The sequence below is a fragment of the Nannobrachium achirus genome, assembly GCF_963921795.1.
Source record: "Nannobrachium achirus genome assembly, chromosome: 22".
NCBI classification, from domain to species: domain Eukaryota; kingdom Metazoa; phylum Chordata; class Actinopteri; order Myctophiformes; family Myctophidae; genus Nannobrachium; species Nannobrachium achirus.
In genome coordinates, this window is record NC_137829.1 from 49,581,574 (window position 1) to 49,597,171 (window position 15,598).

A 15,598-nucleotide genomic window follows, 5' to 3' on the forward strand; every position below is an offset into this window, starting at 1 on the left:
AAAGAAAAAAAAAGAATAGGCTGCCTATTTTTTCTTCTCTATAGATCGGCACATTTACAAGGCTGCAATTAGTCCTCAATCACAAAATAATAAACATGGGATGGTTATTATAATCCTTTTCTACTGAACATTGCCAAAAAGATAATGTTGAAGGAATATACAGTATGAGCTGTGACACGCACTGCTTTCCGATATGGACCAGACCAGCAGGTTGCGAGCTTTATTGATTATTTATCCTATAGGCTATGTATATACTGAGGGGAAATTCTTTTTTTGGATTAATATTTCAACACTGTCCTGTAAAGCCACATGTATCCTTATCAGACCGAAGGTAAGACTTATTTTGCTTTTGTGTCGTTATGTGTTGATGTGATCAATAGGCCTACAGTAGCCTAGTCTATTATAAATTAAAGCCTAATCAGTGGAGGGTCGCGACGCCCCCCACCTTCTCGCCGGCAGACGGAACTTGAACTTGCTGCATATAAAAACTTCAACTTGTCTCGTAAAAAAACGGAGGAAAAAAAGGAAAGAAAAACATATCGGCGACACATTGACAACATAGGATATGAAATGCAACTGTTCTGATCCCGCAGATTTCAAAATGGATGCTGAACGTAATGCTTTTAATGTATAGAATGTAATAGAATAAAGTGGTTTACAAGGTTCAATCCATCACGGAATAATACACAAAACAATTATGTGGAAATATCCACGAAGTGAAACGCTGCTTCATCAGAGGTAAAAATATAGGCTAGTGGCAAATACAGTAGGCCTAGGTAGTGCAGTGGGTCTCAACCAGTGGTCCAGGGACCACAGTGATGTGCTGGGGTTTTCTGGTGGTCTCTTGCCAAACAGACCCTTGGGCCTTTATAGATCCTTAACTCTTTAAAATGAAACCAAATGCGAGTGCAGGCAGTCATCATCATGCGGTGCGTGAGTGGTCCCCCATTGGCGGGTCCATTTGGTTACAAACTCAGTGGCAGCTAATCCACGACTGAATATGTAATTGTTTGACAATTGACATATTATTTTGTTTTTTAAATACATGTGTTGGCACATGTTGGGCAGAATGGACTAATACATATTTTATTTGATATTTGGCACAATTTAAAATTGATTTAGCATGAAGAAAAAAGCATTCTAAATATACACTGTGGGCTGATGGCTTATTTCCCGACCGAAAAAAGCATCCTAAATATAAGCAAAGATTTACACCATGGTCGGAGGTGGTGTATTTTCCATCGTATTTCCAGCACAAATCCAAGACCAAAACACATTGATGAATTTGACCCCCAACTTGAGAATCATCCTAAATGCCGGTAAGAACAAAATATGATCGTATTTTTGGTCTTAAGTGCTTGATGAATGTCTACTCACAGGTAGGGATATGGAGTCTACTCACAGGTAGGGAGATGGAGTCTACTCACAGGTAGGGAGATGGAGTCTACTCACAGGTAGGGTTATGGAGTCTATATACTCACAGGTAGGGTTATGGAGTCTACTCACAGGTAGGGAGATGGAGTCTACTCACAGGTAGGGTTATGGAGTCTACTCACAGGTAGGGATATGGAGTCTACTCACAGGTAGGGAGATGGAGTCTACTCACAGGTAGGGTTATGGAGTCTACTCACAGGTAGGGTTATGGAGTCTATATACTCACAGGTAGGGTTATGGAGTCTACTTCACAGGTAGGGTTATGGAGTCTACTCACAGGTAGGGATATGGAGTCTACTCACAGGTAGGGTTATGGAGTCTACTCACAGGTAGGGTTATGGAATCTATATACTCACAGGTAGGGTTATGGAGTCTACTCACAGGTAGGGTTATGGAGTCTACTCACAGGTAGGGTTATGGAGTCTATATACTCACAGGTAGGGTTATGGAGTCTACTCACAGGTAGGGTTATGGAGTCTACTCACAGGTAGGGTTATGGAGTCTACTCACAGGTAGGGTTATGGAGTCTATATACTCACAGGTAGGGTTATGGAGTCTACTCACAGGTAGGGTTATGGAGTCTACTCACAGGTAGGGAGGGAGGCCCAAACGCCAGTCTACTCACAGGTAGGGATATGGAGGCCCAAACGCCAGCCTGTTACACAATGTTGTTTTTGACAGCAAATTTTTAGTCATAATCTTTTGAATAAAATGTCATCTAGTTTTAGTCATAATTTAGTCACCTGAAAAGTTTTTAGTTTTAGTCAAGTTTTAGTCGACTAAATATCATTACGTTTTTAGGCGACTAAATCTACAGTTGATTTAATCAACTGAAATGTATTTTGGCAGGCCTTGATGGCATCGCAATGACTGATTTTACACTTGGTTGCGTGCTGAAAATAGCCGATCTACAAGCTCACAACGCGTCACGCGGCGAGGTTTAGACCTACAGTCAATAGAATGTTTCGTCTGCATATTTGTGTGCTGTTTTATGTTTGTCTATGAGAGAAGTGGGCATACACTGGGTCATTTTACAAAAAGGGAATTGGTTCATTTACCAGAGTAATTGTCATTCATTCAGTGTGTTCCATTTCTATAATTGTGTTTTCAATTTTGCTCTTCAGTGTTCTGTACATGCTTGGTAGTGTTCAGCCAAAAGCTTAGTTGTGTTTATTCAATGAATGGAAAATGGTATCAAAAAAGGTATCCTTTCGATTCCCAAGTATCGAAAAAAGTATTTTATCGATTCAAAGGTGAACGATACCCATCCCTAGTGATGTTTGGAGTTTTGTGTGTGCAGTTTTGAAAAAAAAAACGTACAGTTTTGAAAAACGTTTTTTAGCAATCGAAAAAAAAAAAAACTGTAACCGTGACATGACCTTGTGGTTCCAGCCCGTGGAGCCTCCTCTGCCCATCGACCAGGTGTTCATGGACAGCCGGGCGCTGGTCAACGTGCCCAGCAACTCCTGGCGGGAGGGGGGCGAGGAGGCGGGGCTCAGCGGCGGCCTGGTGCAGGTCAAGGAGGAGAGCGAGCCGTCCATGGCGGCCATGATGGACGCCCTGGGGAAGATGGTGGAGGACGGCGAGCTGTGCGAGGCCCTGCGGGGGCTGGACGTGGACCCCGCCGAGCTGATGGAGTGGGAGAACGCCCTCCAGAAGGCCAGCCAGGCAAGTGATGACAATTACATTCCTGTTTGGCTTGTAGGCATTGAAGTTGCACATGGCAGATATGACACATAACCTAAATATACAAAGAAATTACTTACATATTTGACAACTTTATACTTGAAAAAGAACTTCGATAGTGGAAATAGCAGATCTACAAGCTCACACCGCGTCGAGACGCGTTGTGAGCTTGTAGATCGTCTATTTCCACTATTTTTGAAAATGTTATGAAATATGAACATTTTTCAACATGTAAACGATTATGACGATTATGACAAAATAAAAGCGATTAGATGATTATGTAATAATTGTCACAGCCCTACGCCTCTGGGCGACTGGATAATAAAGGTATCTATCTATCTGTCTGTCTGTCTGTCTGTCTGTCTGTCTGTCTGTCTATCTATCTATCTATCTATCAATCTATCTATCTGTCTGTCTATCAGGACGACACCAAGTCGGAGCTGGACAGCATCCTGACCAACGACATCCTCAACTACATGGACAACGTGTTGTTCAAGGACACCGGCGACCAAGGGCTGGACGGCCAGAGCAGCTGCTTCGCTGCCGTCAACAACAACAACAACAACCAAGGGCTGGGGCCGTTCGCCATGCTGGGCCCCGTGGTGGGCCCCGTGGTGGCCCCCCCGGTCCCCCCCGCCGGGCCGACGAGGCAGCAGTTCGACCCGCAGTTGTTCCAGGGGCAACCCGCCGGTTTCGGCCACCACCCGCACGGAGGCGCCGTGCCGGCCAACGGCAACAACGGCCTCTACGTCCAGCAGCAGCAGCAGGGCACAAACAGCGGGCCAGTGGCGGGTGGTAACATGCCGGGGCAGAGCTTGTCGGAACCCACCGCCGGTCAGCAGGCGTTCAGCATCACCCAGAAACTCTCCCACTACGGCCCCCTCCCCTCCCCGAGCGACTCCCCGTCCCTCCAGTCGCTGCAGCTCCCGGACATATTCAGCCCGTCCATCGAGCTCCCGGAGCTCGCCCTCCCCGCGGCGGACCCCGCCGCGCCGGGGGGAAACAACAACAGCAACAACGGCGGTGGCGGCAACTCGGGCCGGTTCCGGTCCTGCGGGCAGGCACCGCTCGGCCACCACGCGGGCCACGGCATGCAGCCGCCCAGCCAGCAGCACCAGAACATGCAGAACCACCAGGCCTTCCAGCAAAACGGCCCTGCTGCCGCGCTGCTGCAGCTGCAGCACAGCTCTGTGCAGCAGCAGCAGCAGCAGCAGCAGCAGCTGCACCGTCACCACCACACCCACGTAGCGCCCGGCCTGGCGGCGGCCGACGCGTTGCCGTCCCTCATTCCCTGCGGCGGCGGTGACTTCCCCTCCGCACAGCAGCAGCAACAACAACAACAACAACTACAACTACAACAACAACAACAACAACAGCAACGCAACAATGTCCCCAATAACCCCTTCCCTGCAGCCTGCCTGCAGCAAGGCGGCGCCGGCCCATTTCAAGCAGCGGCTGTGGCTGCACAGCAGCAGCAGCAGAGCAACAACCACAGGGTTCAGCAGTGGCTGCACGGTCAGCAGCAGCAGCAGCAGCAGCTGCTGTCTCCTCCCCCGCTACAGAACGGACACAAGCTGCTGCCGGGAGGAGGAGGAGGAGGAGGGCCCCCCTGCCCCCCCGGGCAGGGCCAGCAGAGACTGCCCCCGCTCCCCCCGTACGGCGGCGGGTCCTCCTGGCCCTCGCAGAGCGTCAACGGACTGAACCATGCGCAGCAGCAGCAGAGCCAACAACACGCCACTCCTCCTCCCCCGCCCAGCAGCTGCATGTTCGACAAGCGCTCGCTGCCCGGCCACCCCGGGGCCGGCGACGGCAGCGCCGGCGGTGCCGGTGGCGGCAGCGCGTCCCAGGCTCCCTACTCCGTGTCCCTGTGCCAGGGGGGCAGCGGAGGCGGAGGGGGAGGGGGCAACGAGGGCAGCGCCCTGGACCAGAGCCCGCCCCAGGGCTCCTGCTACTTCCAGTGGGGGGGGGGCACCGAGCCCATGGTGCAAGGCACGTCGGCCATCACGCAGGAGAGCGCCACCGTCAGCCCCCCCACCGCCGCGCCCCCCCACCACCACCACCACCCGCTGCTCACACCCACCCCGTCCCACCCGCTGCTCACCCCCACCCCCTCCCACCCGCTCCTCGCCCCCAGCCTGTCCTCCCCCGAGGAGCTGCTGGCCATGCAGAGATACCTGGAGTGCAATGAGCAGACGCAGGTAAGCTACAACACTACGTTCAATATATTATCTACTAGTAAGACGCCTTGTGGACGACATGCCCTAAAGGGTTAAAGAGAGATTTAGAAAGCTGCCGCTAGGATGGTACGCTCACTGTTTGTCTCCTCTGTCTGACTCCTCTCAAATACAGCAATCTATGATATAGTCCTTTGGTCTCTTTTATTTTAACTATGGATTTATAGATCCATATTTATCTTTAATAATTTATCTAAAAATCCATATACATAGAATGTATTTTATGCCCATACATGGAGATCGCTGTCTGAACCAGCCACACAGATATGGGCTATGCCTTTGCCATCTGGCCAGTGATATATCAATCAATGACATCAGGGATCTTCATCATAAAAGGGATACCCATATATGGACTGTCACTGTGATATCACCTGTGATGTCACAGTGACAGTATGAATATCCAGGGTTTGATCTTTGATGAGGTGATGTTACGTGACATCACTTCCTGTACGGAAGGACGGAAGGAAGGAAGGAAGGACGGACAAGCTACGACATTTCTCATGGTATACTGCGACCTTCGGTCGCAATTATCTCCTCTCCTCTCCTCTCCTCTCCTCTCCTCTCCTCTCCTCTCCTCTTCAACATATCATATCTGCTGTCGACTCGTCAGCATTAATTTGACATTTTGATTACCTGTTTTTTATGACTTTGAATCATGGCCTATGAAATATTGTTTTATTATTTGAATTCGGCTTTGTATTTATTGCAGTGGGGTTTGTGTGTGCGTGTGTGCTTGTGCGTGTGTGCGTGTGCTTGTGTGCTTGCCTGCATGCATTTCTGTCAATAGGTTGTTTGCGGATTAGCAGTAGATGACAGACTTTGCGCTGTGATTTATGTGTTCTGTATTCTGTTCACCTGCCGGGGGACTTAGTTGCTAAATACCGTAGGTAACAAAGCAATAGTGGCGTTTCCATAAAGCCACTTTTTGCGCATTAACGGCTTATTCGCAGAATGTTTTTATGGAAACACTTCAAAATGCGAATAAACTTTCATTATCCGCAAAAAAAGTTATCTGCTTGGAGGAGGAGGATTTTGAGCCTTTATCGAATAAACTAAATGCGCATAAGTGAATGGAAACGGGTCAGACAATAAATGCGAATAGATTATGACGTTCTAGGTCCATTTCCCCTGCCGCTTTACGTCCTTGGTATAGCGTTAGCCCACAAAACAAACCGGTTGTTTGTTACACACCGAGTGACACGGACCGTGTGTAATTCCTCCCGTTTTCACCTCCCGGAGTCAAGCCATCGGTGGCGAACCCTTCCTCATCACACGGTGTTGCATGCCTGAAGTGCCCAATCTACAAGCTCACAGCAGCTCGCATCCACGTCTCCGCGCCGCGTTGTGACCTTCCAGAGGACGCTGAAACTTGCAGGATGAGCACTGTGCAGCGACGCGACCGCGGTTTTCCCGGTGAACCGGACAACCGGTAGCTTTATGTATTGAGAGGAACTCTTGCCAATTTCGTAAGAGACTCGTCGCCAATTGTAATATATTTAAAAGTTATTTGAGGCCATGATGATGACTGATATGATAACCCCTTCTTCCCACTACTAGACAGCGACCGAGTCACAGCAGTCAGACGTGCAGACGGTGCAGTGCTCAGGTTCGGTCTGAAAAAAATCAGCCCGATCAACTCTTGCGACCGTCGCTAATTCGAATGACACCCGCAAATGGAAACATGCTAAATTAGCTTTGTCTTAATGCGTATTTCTGATAATTCGCTTCCCTAATTCGAATATGTTTATGGAAACATGGCTATTGTCTCTCTTTGCTTGAGATGAATGTCTTGTGTACATTGGTCCCTGATAAGAGTAAACGAATAAATTGTCGCTGTCGAACGCATAGACCGTGTACTGTACCTCCAAGATCATAAATGAATGCCCTTAACCAAGTGTCACAGGAAAAAGGCACTACTAGTGCCAATAGCAGATCTACAAGCTCACACACAGGCCAATATTTTCACTGTTTTAAAATACTTTTGAAATGATACAAAAAAGGAAGGTTTTTCTTTTGGACATACAAGGTTTCCTCCTGAAACCGACAAAATTAAAATTTAATAAAAAGGTTCTACGCTGTGGATACCTCCCATGTCCCAAAAGGTTACTTCTCAGGATTCCAGTAATATTACTAATAACTTACTTATAGCCCCTTTCTAGACAAAGTCACAAAAATCTACACACTAAAAAGCAAGGGAAGCAAAACTAAAAAAATTGATGCAACATAGAAAATCAACAACTTACAATATATGTCTAATGGTGAAACAAGCACAATTAAAAGGATGCGACATAAAAACAACAACAAATCTAACAGACAAAATGTATACGAAGTTGATGCAAAAATTCTACGGGACAGGCGGGGAATGCTTTTTTCTGAACAGTTATGTTTTTAAATTAGATTTGAAGGATGCCATAGTATCCGCTTGTCGGCTGCTCTTGGGAAGAGCATTCTAAATGTTTGGGGCACGAACATGGAAGGCTGGTTCTCCCTTGTTTACGAGGTGGCATTTCTCTGTAACCTTTAGGAGAGCCCCATCTGAGGACCCAAGGGTATGGGGAGGGTTATGGGGGGGGGGACCCTGTTGTGCCTTAGGCCTAGAATTATTGAATGCTTTAACTAGTGAAAAATAGCAGATATACAAGCTCACAGCGCGGCACTGAGTGCCGCACTGCGGAGCTTGTAGTCATTCTTGACGGAAATCTATATTCTCTATATTCTAACTCAGGGGTTCCCAAACTTTTTTGTCTCAGGGCACCCCATGAATATTATTATTCTGAGGCACCCCTTCATTAAATCGTCGTTGTCGGGTGGAAACCTTGTACGTCCAAAACCTTCTCTTTTTGTGTTATTATTTTAAAAAATGATTTAAAGTAGTGAAAATAGCCGATCTACAAGCACACAACGCCTCGCGATGCGAGGCGCTGTGTGCTTGTAGATCTGCTAATTTCACTACTTGTGTGACACTTTTGTATGATGAAGGGCTTTTATTTTACCAAAAAACATACACATTTGAAACTTGGAGATACAAGGTTTTTGTAAAAGTAACAGTTTTGGACTTTGCTACTTCATAGTTCAACTCCTCTGCATTTTGTGTCCTTTTTTTTAATCTCCGCTACAATATTGTTTAAGCTTTTAGTTACAAGTGACTTTGTAAATACATAACCGAGCCCATTTTCTTTATCCATAGTCTATTCGAAAATTGTAGCTTTGGCGATATTTTCGAAGGATTGTTGTTATTACTTAAAAGAAAAAAAACCCGAATCTGAGTACTTCTTTCCACCAGAAATAGATATTCCCTCTCTCTCTCTCTCTCTCTCTCTCTCTCTCTCTCTCTCTCTCTCTCTCTCTCTCCCTCTCTCCCTCTCTCTCGTTCTCTCAGCCTGTGTTTCATTATGTGTTTGGTTGTAAGAGCTGTGTTGTTTTGAGTTGAATTCCTAAAGCCCTCTCGGTAAGTAATGTGAGACCTAGCATAATCCCGCGGCGAGGGCTGGGGCCATGCGATGGCGGCTATTTATTTATTTATTTATTTATTCACGTATGTGTTTCCGTTCCCCTCCCCTGTAATTTCACTGCGCCACGTATAAAACACTGCAATAAGTGTGTAGCCCCGATGACATCACTTGTGTTGGGACAGACTATTAAATGTAATTATTGCGTCTTAAGGCAAATGAGCTGAGTGACTACACGGGTGGGTTTAAATGGTTTTGGGGCGGGGGGGGGGGGGGGGGGGGGGGTTTGAGTGGGATTACAGTATGTGCAGAATAAATACAATTTGAAAAGTTGAATCTCCCAAGACGTAATGACATCAACGGGAGGATGCATAGTGCTTACTGTTAAAAGAGGGGTCTTCAATGTTTTCAGGCCAAGGACCCCTTAGTTGAGAGAGAGATGTAGCAGGGACCCCCACAACCTTATCATAATTATATTCCATATGGTTTCATTGTTTGACAGCACAATCATCTGTGTATTTTGGATTCATGCCAATTTGTGTTTTCAGATATTTAACCATTTGATCCGTCAATACTTAATAAACTTGACCTTTCACACTGTACTTGGTCTGCTCTTTTCCCCCTCTATAACAAAGCTCTTTGCCAAAAATAACTTATCTACAAGCTTGCAACGCCTTGCAGCGTGCGGCGTTGTGAGCTTGTAGATCTGCTATTTTTGGCTACGGTTCTCAGAATGAGGACACTAGGGTTCAAGTGGTTACTAAAAGCTTGTATATCTGCTATTTTCAAACATTTAGAACTTTTACTTTTGGTGCTTTAAGTACTTATTGATGCCAATAAGAATTCCATACTTCTACTTGTAACAGAGTATTCCTACATTACAGTATTGATACTTTAATCTTTTCCATCGCTGGTAATTTAACCACTGTTTCTTCTTCTTCTCCTCATGATCATCAGGTCCCAAGCCTCCCTGCTGAAAACAACGGATTATTCTCCTTACCCCCTCTAGTGGACGGAAACGTGTACTTTTCAGAGCAAACCCAAACCAACTGCTGCAACTTCTAAAGATGGCAGCCGTGCAACGGTTGGGTTTCTCCCCTCCCTGAGAGGGACGAACTGAGGACAAGAGGAAGGAACTTCACGTTGTTTGCCCGCAAAACGGCGCTTTTTACCCACGGACTTCTATACTTGTCCCCATGTGACTATCATCATATTTTTTACATTGCTTTTTTTTTTTGTCTCATATTATCAATGTTTGTCCAAAGTTATTGTACTATTATGCCAAGCAGCGGCCTGTCTGCCTCCAGCGATAATGAAGTATAAATCCACAAGTGCATTTATCAGGATTTTCTTTTTTTTTTTTCTTTTTTTTTTTTACATGAGCCAGCGAAAGAGATTTTTTTGGGTGGAATTTTCTCCATAATTTTCTCCAAACCAAAGGAATATATGCTTTAAATGGGGCAATCCATATTCATATATTTTTCCACCCTGGTTTGTTAGCCGGGGAGGGTGAACTTTCATTTCTTGGACTTAAAACGCATAAAATGCATAAAAAAGAGAATATAATATTTTCTTTTTTATTTTTGTTTTTTGTCAAAGTCATTACATGAGTTTCATTCCAAAATGAACCGTCTGCCATTTGAAAAAAATAGAACATCTGCTCTCAAAAAAGGATCGCTCACCACGGAATAGTACTGAAGTCGGCTTCTTTTTTTTTTAAGGTCCATCAATTGTCACACGCCAGTGTGACTGTAGGTGACAGCGTATTCTTCTTTCTTTTTTCTTTTCTTTTTTTTCAAAATGGATACCTATAAGTTTCATTTTTGGAATAAACCCGTATGTAGGACTTGCATCAATGTACAGTATAAAAATGCAATTTGTAAATCTTATATTTGTATCATTTTGTATTTTGTCTATATTAATGCGTTGACAATGGTTATACGTTGTGTTTGCGTATGCGCGTGCATGCATGTTGAATCGATGCGCTCAAGCTGACTCCCTCCCACAGAAGCAATAGGAAGATGTGTACAAAACGTAGATTTTTCTTTTGCGTTTCTTTTTTGTTTTGTTTTTTCTGGACTTATTTGTTTCTGCTCTCTCCAGACATCTCTCTGCCGTGTCGCCTCCACCTTGGAAATGTACAGAATGTGTAACCAAGCAAGGTGTGTGTGCTTTCAAATTCCTATCCGGAACAGGGACGTGCTGGCCATTGGGAAAAGCGGGACAACTCCCGAACGGCCGGTTCATTCCTGGCCGGTCCAGGCCGGCCTTTAGGAAAAAAATAAAAATAAAATGTCGTCCTTCGTTCCATTTTGGGGGCTGGGCGGCCAACAAAGTAAATTGTCACTGTCAGGCAGAAACCTCGTATCTCCAAGTTTCAAATGTATACATTTTTTTCGCAAAGCAAAGCCCTGCTTCATCATACAAAGCCGTTGCACAAAAGTAGTGAAAACAGCAGATCTACAAGCACACAACGCCTCGCAGGCGTTGTGTGCTTGTAGATCGTCTGTTTTCACTAGTTTAAATCATTTTTAAAATGATCAATACAAAACAAACGGTCTTGGACATACAAGGTTTCCACCCGACAACGACGAAATATAACTCATGTACAGTAATTGGTCACTTGTCATGATCTGAAATGGCAAATCTTTGTGTAGCAGCAGCGCTATAGAGAGAGATCTCTCTCTATAGCGCGCAATGAGGGCCTCTCCAACTCTTTTTCCCGGCCTGATCTGTGAAAACAAAAACAAAACCTAAACGGCATTACGGTTTTAACATTGTTGTATGCACTATACAGTATATATCCAGCGGTTCCCAACCTTTTTTATTTTCTTGATGGATTCATGGCCCACTTGAATATCTCGAAAAAGCGTCCCACGGCTGCCCCACCCCCATCCGACCACTTCACACGGCAGCCCGAAAATTTCACGAACCGTTTTTTTTTTTTTTTTTTTTAGATATTCAGAGCACGTTTATTTTATTGATCGATTCCATCGATCAAGCGATCCACAGATTGGGAATCGCTGCACTACCTACACAGAGAATGTTTCATAGCAGCAATCTAGGGATGCTTTGAACAGTGATGCCGACGGCTTGTCACAAACAAAGCGTGCATGCAGTACTTCATTCTTCAAATCGGAGAACGTGGATCTTTAGAGCAAACCATTATAAAGCTGCAATTTCTGACTTTTTATGTTTAACCCAGGACTAATAGGCTGGTCACGATCCTGACGTTTTATCTGGCAATTCATAAATTGTAATAAATGTAATAAATGAGTGAATACATTTGACAATTGGATCAGTACAGTTCGATGGATCGATACCGGGCGATATTATATTGCACTACTTTACAATCGGCATCAGCAATGTTATTATTATTATTATTATTGCACATCCCTAACTGCAGTCGTAGCCATCCTGTTTGTTTATCCCAGTTGATGCCCTCATTATATCATAAATAATAATAATTATTTGGTATTTGTTTTGTATGTATCCACACTGAGCCATATACAAACATTATAATCCTACACCTGTGCTTATGATTCTCTAAGTTTGTAAAGCGTCTGCAACATACAAGGCTTTGATCGATCTAAAAAAGAAACATGACATTATGAAACTCAGGAGACTGGTGGCCTTAAAAACGTTGTTTGTTATTTCTGTTTTAAGATTGACCAATGGCATACTGAACCAACGATATTGAAGCTCATTGTATGCTCCTCATCGCACAAACAATCGACGAGGCGGCGTGCGTCGCGTCGTGACAAGTTGTTAGCGTGTAGATTCTGCTCTCTTTTTCGTTTTTTTTGGCAAGCAGCGGTGTACATGCAAATATAAATGAGGGGCCTTCCCACTCTAGCAATGATAATAGGTTCTACGCACAGCAGCCGTATTAGAAAGAAAGTGGGCCCCTTCCTTACTTCCATCATGTGTCACCAATGATTCTAATGAAGGCTCGGTTCCATTTTGTGTAATAGACCTTATTCACACCGCGGCCATCTTGGATCACATGACTTCCTGGGATAGCAGCCTGCATTACAAACCATAGTGAACAATGGAGCGATGGTCCCAAGATATGAGTTCTGTTCAACCAATTTCTTTTTACCAAATTGACAAATGGGCAGATGACAACATCAGCATCCCCAAAATGGTTAAATAGAAGGGCTAGAGTGGATTGAATACATCCATGGTAACAATATTCAAGGTAAGTAGGTTGCAACCTTACTGTGTACAAAGACTTGCTATCTGTGCAGTGCTTACTCCACCATCATATTAACTATTTGTTGTTAGATTGTTCCTGATTAATATGCAAAAATCACGATACAGTAATATTAACTATATGATGGCAGAGCAAGCACTATAGTCTGCACCTTCGTTCTGCGAAGGAGGTAAGGAAGAGGACCAACTTATTTCCAACATGGCTGCTGTGCATAGAGCCTATTGTTGTTCATTTAGAGTGGTGGTTCTCAAAGTGGGGTCAACGAACGGACCCTCAGCGTTCCCCGAGGGGGTTCCAAATGTACCTGTAAGGTACAGGGAGAACCTTTTGGAAATACTCAAAAGAAAAGGTTGAGAACCACTGCTCTTAAGGGCCTGGAGACCACGTTTGTTCCTTGTGCCTTGATTATGGGGAGGGAGAAGAAAGCTGATGAAGGAAACACATCTCGTCTTCTTCCTCTTCTAAGCATCGATATACTTTGTCATATTACGACAAATAGTCGGTCCAAATTTAGAAAGACCCTATAATGACCCAAGATAGGCCAGTTTGAAAGTAGCTAACAGGGGTGGGAAGTAACTAATTGCAAGCACTGTCGTTGCTGTAATTAAGTGGCTTTTTTCATGTACTTTATTATGGTTTTTTTTTTTCCTCTGGACATTCAAAAACAGAACGGTGTACATGCAAATATAAATGAGGGGCCTTCCCACTCGGTCAGGAATGCCACATTGGCCCTTTCTCTGTGAACACAACGTAGCTAATATACAACTGTAACTTAGTCTTCAAAAAATAGCTATTTTAGTACTTTTACTTGAGTAGATTTCAACACAACAAGCAGTCTTTGTAATTGAGTACCATTCAAATCACGATGACAACAGTACTTCTACTCAGAGTAGAACTCTTTCCACCGCCGCTCCTTAATGGCGGTTCTTCTGTCACCGCGTCCTCCCCGTCCCTCACTGGACATTAAAGGGCCTTAGAAAACAACATGCCTTCAATGTCAAATTTGACTTTGACCTTGTCACGACTGTGCCTTGTTATAATTATGTCTGGCCATTGCAGCATGGAACACCTGGGGCAAATGAGTCTTTATTTGTCTCCATGTTATGTTTTGTTTTGTTTTCATTGTTTTTATGTTCTTATATCTGCCTACTTCTACTATATTCTATGCTTTTAAAAAAAAGAACATTTGCCCCACAACTATACAGTTTTATCTTAATCCACTTGTATTTAGCCAAGTATACAGTAAATAGCATATATGTATATTATATATCATATGTTGAAAATAACCATCCTTTTGCCAATTGTCTAATTCTTTTTTCATATTAAATATATTTGCAATTATTTTACCTGATTTTGTCATTCACACGAGGTTACATTCTGGCTTTAGCAGGTGTCAACGAGTACGAGCAAGATGTAGCAAGTCTAATGTAGTACTACAGTATATCCAGTGGAAAACTCATGTTCAAAAACTGACACTTTTCAGGATTCAATGGGAAAAAAATAGCAGATCTACAAGCCGATTTTGTGCCGCTTTTCAAGCTTGCGGATCTGCTACCTTTGATGCTTCTCTGTGACTTAAAGTTATACCATGTAACTTTTTTTATAAAACAAATCTTAAAATTGTCCTAACTGTTAAATCGCTAAAGCTTTAGAACACCCACTCCGTTATTTTCAGCTTCTAAAGCCTTCTCTTTATATGTTTTCTATGATCCTGACCGGGGCCCGGTTTTCGCGGAAAAATTACGTCATCATACACTACCGGCCAATCACAGCGAGGCTTATACACTGCCGGCCAATCACAGCGCATCTTGAAGTGGGGTCGCTATCACAATAGGGCGGCCATATTTGTAGGCGCCCGTGTGTCTCTATTCTCGGGTGAAGGAGTCCGTTTCTCCGGAATGCCTGAACGCACAGGAACCAGGGACCCCTCTAAAGATAGATCTCGGCGAGGTAGAGGCAGACGCGGGAGTGTGAGGCCCGAAAAACGGCCGAAAGACGCGGACGCGACCGCGGTTTGCTATAGAGCTATACTGACCACTAGTTGAGCAACTTACACAGTATAGTATATATAAAGTGATACATCATCTATTCCTATATGGTTGACGCAGATTTCGACAGGACTTCCATAAGTTAACGCCCTACTTGATCACACAAAAGCATCAAAAGTAGCACATCCACAAACTCCAAACGCAACGTGTTTTTAGCTTGTAGCTCTGCTACTTTTGCTATTTTTGAAAGATACGATTTAGTGTGTTTACTTTTGGGGCCGTATTTTAGGCCTAGGATTATTGACTACTTTAACCATTGAAAAATAGCAGATATACAAGCTCACAGCGCGGCACCGAGTGCCGCGCTGCGAGCTTGTAGATCTGCTATTTTTGAAAAATCATGATTTTTCTTTGCAAGTCTTTGAATATATCTATTTAAAAGCGAACATTTGTAAATCAAATATTTGCTTCTGGGGGGTCCCTGGAACAACATATTTTGATATGGGGGTCCGTGGCTAAATACCTGTAATTTTGGGGGTCCTTGACATGAAAAAGTTTGAGAACCACTGATTTAGCGGAAGGATTTAGAAG

The 15,598-nt window shown here is 44.3% G+C and overlaps 1 protein-coding gene across 1 annotated transcript in view; it reads left to right on the forward strand.

Annotated features, from left to right (window-relative positions):
* The window catches only part of LOC308307870 (uncharacterized protein), a 36,566-nt gene extending 22,246 nt beyond the window's left edge, over window positions 1-14,320 (forward strand). Inside the window, exons 8-10 of the mRNA XM_080753187.1 lie at window positions 2,827-3,102; window positions 3,543-5,318; window positions 9,761-14,320. Of these exons, the coding sequence (XP_080609313.1) occupies window positions 2,827-3,102; window positions 3,543-5,318; window positions 9,761-9,868 (2,160 nt within the window). The 3' untranslated portion in view covers window positions 9,869-14,320. The remainder of the gene's footprint in view (window positions 1-2,826; window positions 3,103-3,542; window positions 5,319-9,760) is intronic.
* The last annotated feature ends 1,278 nt before the right edge of the window (window positions 14,321-15,598 follow it).